The sequence below is a fragment of the Anarrhichthys ocellatus genome, unplaced genomic scaffold (assembly GCF_004355925.1).
Source record: "Anarrhichthys ocellatus isolate YVR2014 unplaced genomic scaffold, GSC_Weel_1.0 scaffold2843, whole genome shotgun sequence".
Lineage (NCBI taxonomy): Eukaryota > Metazoa > Chordata > Actinopteri > Perciformes > Anarhichadidae > Anarrhichthys > Anarrhichthys ocellatus.
Window position 1 is genome coordinate 1 of NW_022282817.1, and position 6,736 is coordinate 6,736.

The following is a 6,736-nucleotide window of genomic DNA, read 5'->3' on the forward strand; positions in this document are numbered from 1 at the left end:
AAGTTCTGTCCTTGACCCTGAACTAAATTGTCACTGAGAACACTGCAGCTTAGACAGTAATGTGAAAAGAAAAACATACTCTCTTTGAAACATGAAAAATGTATGAAATTTGGGGATTTTTATTTTGGGGAACAATATTAATTGCACTGGCCTGCATACAATTAGACAGCCTCTATAGAGGATGTACGAACATCATCTGATGATTGTTTAGTGCTGACAGAGAGCAAAGAATGAATCAAGGGTTTGGTTTACTTCGGAGCTCTCCTCCAAACTCCTGAACCTATTATGAAAAGCTGACATTGTTATTGTTTGTTTGTGTCAGTTAATGCCTCTTTCACATACACCACCATTATAACAGTCCAGGTTTTGATTCAATGCTTTTTGGAGAGCCGATATAATGTGTAAACATAACATTTTAATCACATTTTCATTCACTAAAACGTTTCGTTTACCTGATAACGTGTCAGCTGTACATTCAATCATAAAAGCTTCAAAATCAAAAGTTGAACTCAAACCATGCTGCCCTGTATGAGGGGTCCTCAATGAAGCCAAGGTTTTTAAAGAGCTTGTAGGAGACCATGTTGTCCTCCTTTATGAAGCAGTACACTGGGTAGCCCTCGGTGTGGAGTCTCCTGGCCATGGTGCTGACCAGGACTTTGGCGTAACCTCTCCCTCTGTGCTCTGGCAGAGTGTACAATATGCCCAACGCACAGTAATCGTACACCAGAACCCAGGACACGGGCTGACCCTGGCCGTCAGTGATGCAGCATGAAGGGAAGTTGCTGATGAGGTTTTTAATGTTTATGTAACCCAGCTTGTTCCCTCCGAACTTCGAGGTTTTATTCACCAATTCAACGTGGGAGAGGTTAAGAGATGAAATCCTTGATTCAAGCTCACTGTGTAGAGAATCAGATAATGACAACCAATGAAACAGTAATATTTTACTATTCACTGATGTTGATATAAGCTAAATATGCACATATATTCATAAAAGTACATTTTAATGATCTGACTACCTGTCAGCTGCTGGTGTGGGCAGATGACTGCTGTCTGGCAAATACAGAAGATGCACCAAAGCATAGACTTTGTTGTTGACTTCTCTGTCAGAAGACACTTCTTTGAGCATGGTCTCATGGGAAACATCAAATCCTGGAGGACAAAAATGATTTACATGCTTATTGCCATTCAGTTATTCTTCTAAGAGGTTACAACAGTCGTGAAGGAAATATTCACCTCCTTTACTCATAAATAGAAATACCACAATGTCAAAATACTCCATTGCAATTTAAAGTCCTGCATTATCTAAATGTAGTACTCAATGCAGAAATGTTACATGGATACTCAACAGTGATGCATTAATGTGTCATAGTAATAATGCATATTTTATAAGCTTGCCAAACTGTTTCCGGCGTAAAATTGTATTTGTGAAGTAACCAGGCCTACAGCTGTCAAAAAATATACATGTAAGTAAATGTAGTGGCCATTTGTCGGCTAAATCAAACTTAAACAAATAATAATCAAACGCCACTGATGCACCGTGGTCGGTATTTTTACGCAGCCAGAAGAGAGTGAAATGTCCAAGCAGGATTCCGTTTTTTGTATTTATCAAATAAAGCAAACAAAACAAACAAACAAACTAACTTAAAGAACAAAGAAAACTCCTGTCGTGCTGTCTCTCCTGTCATGTGCTATGCTGCTGGTAAAAACTATACGCCCACCCCGGTGCATGCTGGTCCCATCTGTCTACTCCTATATATATAGCAACAGGTGCCCACAGTAATGACCCAAAAAACAATATAACTAAACAAATTACTATTAAAGAAAAAAATAATCTTAATATATCAAACATCTACAATAATTAAACAATACGACTTATAAATGAAATAACAAAATACATTATCAAATAAATAGCTCCAACAGTAAAGAAAAGGTACTATCTAATTGTAATGGAATTGAAGTATAAAGTGGCAATGAAATGTCAGTACTCAAACAAAGTACCATTATCTAAAACTGAAACCAAGTACTTGAGTAAATGTACTTAACGGTAACTTAGTTACACTACACCACTGAGTTACACTGCCACAAGTAACCTGTGGCCCGTCCAATGATAAACACTGTCTGCAGTGACCTTAACTCACCACCAATTAAAAAATACGTGCTCCAGTCAATTGCATTCTCTTCTGTCAGCATTTTCCTTAAAATCTGGTCATCCATGCTGAAGTAGGTCACCTTTTTCATGAACTCCAGGGTGAGCTTGTTCTGTGAAATAAACGACAGGTTCAGCAATCAAGTGGCCTCCAGAAACACGACGTATGTACAATGTTTCCAATGGTATGTGACCTCACCTTGGGGTCAGGTCGACAAATGATAACCTTAAAATCAGGCCACGTATCAACGATGACCTCCAGTGTGCTTGGTTTCTTCCTGTTAATCCCAAATATGAAGCCGTACACCTGCACGCACGAAACGTTTAGAGCGACAACGTCAAGACACTGCGATTACATGACTTAATGAGGAACGTGTTTGCAGCCGTGTACCTTAAAGCTCTTGGGGAAGTGTTTTAGCAGAACTCCTTCAGCGATCTGTAGTTCGTCTTTGTTTAAGATCTTCATGTTTGGGGAGTGGAGCTTCTTCACTGATGCAGTTTAATCTGGCCGTCTGTTTAAACTGCTCTGTTCAAACATAAATGTTCCCAGCCTTTATAAATCATTGACAGTCTACTTTTTCTGCCTTTTCTTCTTTTTCTTCTTCTTTTTCTTCTTCTCTCAGTTTCTTGGCGGACTGCAAACCAACGTGTAAGGTGCATGCCGCCACCTACTGTACCGGAGTGTGTAACATCTTGCCTTTATGACAGTCATCATTTAAACACAATAATAATGTTATTTATCAATAAAATAAAAAACAAACAAAACTTTATATGGAAGTTATATTCTGGAAAATAAACCCGTTCCATTCAATAAATTAAATAAAGCCTTTTTAATTTATCTTTCAATATACCTAAGGGTGAACTCTTGTTCTTTTTCGTTGCGTTTGTACGCATTTCGGACAGCAATAGCAAACTATTATTTGAAACGTGAGGTTTTTAAATGCAGACTTTATTCCACATTCACCCGGTCAAAGTCAATCAAATAAAGTATGTACTAGAACACCTTTTGATTCATTCAGTTTGATTTGAAGTGCTCTTACTGAGAAGTGTGGGGGATGTTCTGTAGAAGACATTAGCTGCTGAGTAATGCGTCCCCTTTTTATTTCAGTTTAGTCTATATGTTGTTAATAAATGTATGAACATATCTGCTGAAATTCCTCAGACCAGGTGTTAAATGTATAAATCCTCACTGTTCCCTCAAAACAGCCTGAAATATCAGCTGGCAACATTGTTTGATACTAAAGTGTATGTAAAGAAACTTAATTGGTGGATGCATTATGTGGCAATAGTGATATTTGACCCCCCAGCATTTGTATCTCCTCCATCCTCAGACCAGGTCAGTGATGGATGTATGAAAGCCCAACAGACCAATATATGTGCTGTAAAACCATTCGACTCCAAGATCAAGGGATGAATGCAATATTAAGCCTCAGGAGCTTTTACCTCAAAGGAATATGTATAACGTCTTCAAACTGTTCAACACAATAATAGTAATTCCATAGATAGCACTGTATAGTGTATTTGGGATAAGAAAACTGTTAAACAAGTAAATGAAAGACCCAACAGGACTGAAGAACTTGGCATGAGCATGAACCAGAACAACAAAACACACATGTAGCCTTAACATAACTAAACATTTTTTAGACGAAGTAAACAAGACAAAGAAATAAATAAAAACACATTGGAAATAAATAACTATAGTAATAACTTCAGGTAACACCTTAAAACTGCCCGCCCCATCATATAGGACTTTGGCTAGTGCACAGAGGGCAAAGCGAAACTTATAGAATACCAGACATTTAAATGATTTCTATTTGACAGGAAAATGCATATTGCTCTATTTGAAGGTTATTCTGCAAACAATGAAGATTTCCCACGTAGTTCTCTTTCTAGCAAGTCTCGTTCAACAATCTGATGTCATTCAGCCATGGGCGGCTCCACACGGTGAATGTGCACAGGTAAGGCTGAGGAAGAAACGTTTACACACATTATATATACACACACACACACCATGAATAAAACATATAGCGTTTAGTCTTTGAGATTATCATAGTCAAAGATCAACATTTAGTTTTTCAGGAGCAGATTCATTTAATTTATCAAATATTTTCGTCTTTCGATGGTGTAGTAGGCTAATGTTCAAATTACAGTCGGCCTATATGTTAAAGTTAGTCATAAGGTTAAATATGACGCTACTAATTCCGACTTCTCTCTGTGGTAACAGCAACAAACATAGCTGGATGGTTCAAAGAGGGGAAGTATAGAATCGTTTCACAATCGGATAGTGTGGTCTACTGTTGAAGGGAGAAGTATACTGTATGACATTTAAAAATTGTGTCTAATAACTCCCAAAAGCAAAAATGGGGGGGGGGATTTTCATCCAGAGGCTGAGGTTGTAGCTTAAAAGTCATTACCTGAGCCTGTGCTGGGTCTTCGTGGATGGCACACACATCATTTGCACCGTCTTTCCTGCAGGGGGTCTTTGCCATTCTCACCGTTATTACGTACTTCAAACCAGCCACCACCTGTAAGGTGAAGTGGGTGGGTGATGGAAATACAGATTCCGGTAAACCTTAATGCTAAAGCAGTTTAGCGTACAGCAGATTTCAGGTCTACCAGCCATTACATTTCAGACAAGTTTAAATAAACTCATGCTCCAAAAAACTTTTCATAATCAGCTTATCATCATGTCTGTCAAACATTTAGTGTTATCATACCTGATGTATTTTATACAGCGATTCTTTTTCTCAGACAGGAAGCGAAATAACGAGAAAGACCTGTTTGTTCATGTGTGTGCGTCCGAGACAGACGTCACACTTTTGGTTTGTAGTCTTTATAATTATGTATCTTCACACTCTTAAACTTCCAACAGTTTTATGACAAAATTAAACTTGCCAAATTATCTTTTAAATTTACAAATGTGTAATTCACCACAATTTGAACGGGATTAAAAAAAAGATTAGTCTCTCTTGTTGATACCGTATACAGTAGACATATATAATTTATTTTATATTTAAAATGGGCACAGGCTGAAGCAGCCAGGCCAAACACTGCGGCCTACACTGGATGTTCTTGCCATCACAAAGCATGTGAAATAAAGTTTATAGAGCTTCCCAGATCCAAATGAAACGTTACTAACCTGACTCTGAGCCTTGACCACTTCTGCCACTTGGCTGAGGTACATACAGTTACTGCGTTTGTTGTGTTCGGCGACGGAATAGTTGAGGGCATTACGCAGACCTTCGTCATTCGGATCTATATCTACAAAACCCCCTACCATCGAGGCTCCTGACCCGACGGTGAAAACCACTGCCAGGACAGAGAGGACAATCTTCCACAACATGTTTGTGTCACTACACCCTCAAAAATAAAAAAACAACGGCTCGACGTCGCCTCCCTGTTATATGAAGAACGACGTCACGGCTGTTTGAGTGGCACATCTCGCGGCCAATCACACCATTGTGTTCGCGCTCCTCACAGACACTTCAGGACTTCGGTTCAGCAGGAAGTTGGCGGTGTATTTGTTTTGCACACCGCTGAATCCCGTCGTAGCCGCTCTGATTTGTAGACTTTCCAATATTTTCGGAAGGTACACCTGAAAAGGAGACAAACAAGGTATGTTGAAACGCATGTGGTCGAATTTGAACGTGCTTGTAACTTTAGAAGCGCGGTGCAGATAATGAATTTTTTTTTTACCTCTGTCCTTGTGTAGGTCTAAAAAAACCCACCTGTGCGCGCTCACCTTTTGGAATTGCACAATGCAGAGACTGCATCTTTTGAAGTAAGTAGGTTTTACGACTCAGATTTGAAATATACATATTTTAAACTATCTCAAGGCCGTAGGGATCTCCAATGAATATTTCTCATATTTTCACAAATTTTTCAGGGGAGCTTTCTGTGGCTTGAATGCCTTCCAACAGCAGCTCCTGATTGGCTCAGCTGTGGCAGCAGGGGGTATACTTTTGCACATGGTGCTAAAGAGAAGACAAGTCAAAAGTATTCCTCTTGGTGAAGGCTGGTGGGGAGCAGGAAACAAGCCACTGTCAGAGGATGATAAAATCTATCCCTTCAAAGTGCAAACCTCAGATGAAGAGATTGCGGTACTTTTGAGCTGTTCATTTAAAGTGTTTCAACACCAGTTGTCAAATTTGAAATACCAATAATGAGACATTAACATGTTTGTGTGGTCTTATTCAACAGGACCTTCATGAGCGCATTGACAGAACCCGCTACACCGATCCTTTAGAAGACAGCTGCTTCCAGTATGGCTTCAATTCCACGTATCTCAAGACAGTGGTTTCCTATTGGAGACACACGTTTGACTGGAAAAAGCAGGTGGAAGTACTTAACCAGTATCCACACTTCAAAACTAAAATAGAAGGTACACACAGCCTGAGCTGAAGCTACAGGGTTTGCTTTAGAGTAATTATTTGGCCAAAAATCTGTCCACACGCTACTTTCTTTTCTCTTCACACCAATGCTTTTGCATCACTGCAGGATTGGATGTGCACTATGTCCACGTGCGACCACCACACCGTGAGAATCAGAAGGTTGTGCCTCTGATGCTGGTTCACGGCTGGCCTGGCTCCT

General features: G+C 39.5%; 3 protein-coding genes across 3 annotated transcripts; 1 reads left to right on the forward strand and 2 right to left on the reverse strand.

Annotated features, from left to right (window-relative positions):
* Nucleotides 1-6: 6 nt before the first annotated feature.
* LOC116378585 (glycine N-acyltransferase-like protein 3) lies at nt 7-3,543 on the reverse strand. Its single transcript, XM_031840477.1, has 5 exons — nt 2,538-3,543; nt 2,346-2,453; nt 2,139-2,259; nt 1,017-1,149; nt 7-896 (listed from the first exon to the last, which is right to left on the reverse strand). Exons 1-5 carry the CDS (start codon nt 2,610-2,612, stop codon nt 497-499), a joined length of 837 nt encoding a protein of 278 aa, XP_031696337.1. The 5' UTR covers nt 2,613-3,543; the 3' UTR covers nt 7-496.
* A 106-nt stretch (nt 3,544-3,649) lies between these two features.
* LOC116378587 (cystatin-like) lies at nt 3,650-5,582 on the reverse strand. The gene is made up of 3 exons (XM_031840479.1): nt 5,286-5,582; nt 4,561-4,671; nt 3,650-4,110 (listed from the first exon to the last, which is right to left on the reverse strand). Exons 1-3 carry the CDS (start codon nt 5,487-5,489, stop codon nt 4,036-4,038), a joined length of 390 nt encoding a protein of 129 aa, XP_031696339.1. The 5' UTR covers nt 5,490-5,582; the 3' UTR covers nt 3,650-4,035.
* A 7-nt stretch (nt 5,583-5,589) lies between these two features.
* Nucleotides 5,590-6,730, forward strand: LOC116378586 (epoxide hydrolase 1-like; the record flags this gene model as incomplete). The annotated part of the gene is made up of 5 exons (XM_031840478.1): nt 5,590-5,761; nt 5,859-5,927; nt 6,033-6,246; nt 6,347-6,527; nt 6,644-6,730. Coding segments are annotated over exons 2-5 (505 nt in total), but the record flags the coding sequence as incomplete, so codon positions are not given.
* Nucleotides 6,731-6,736: the final 6 nt, after the last annotated feature.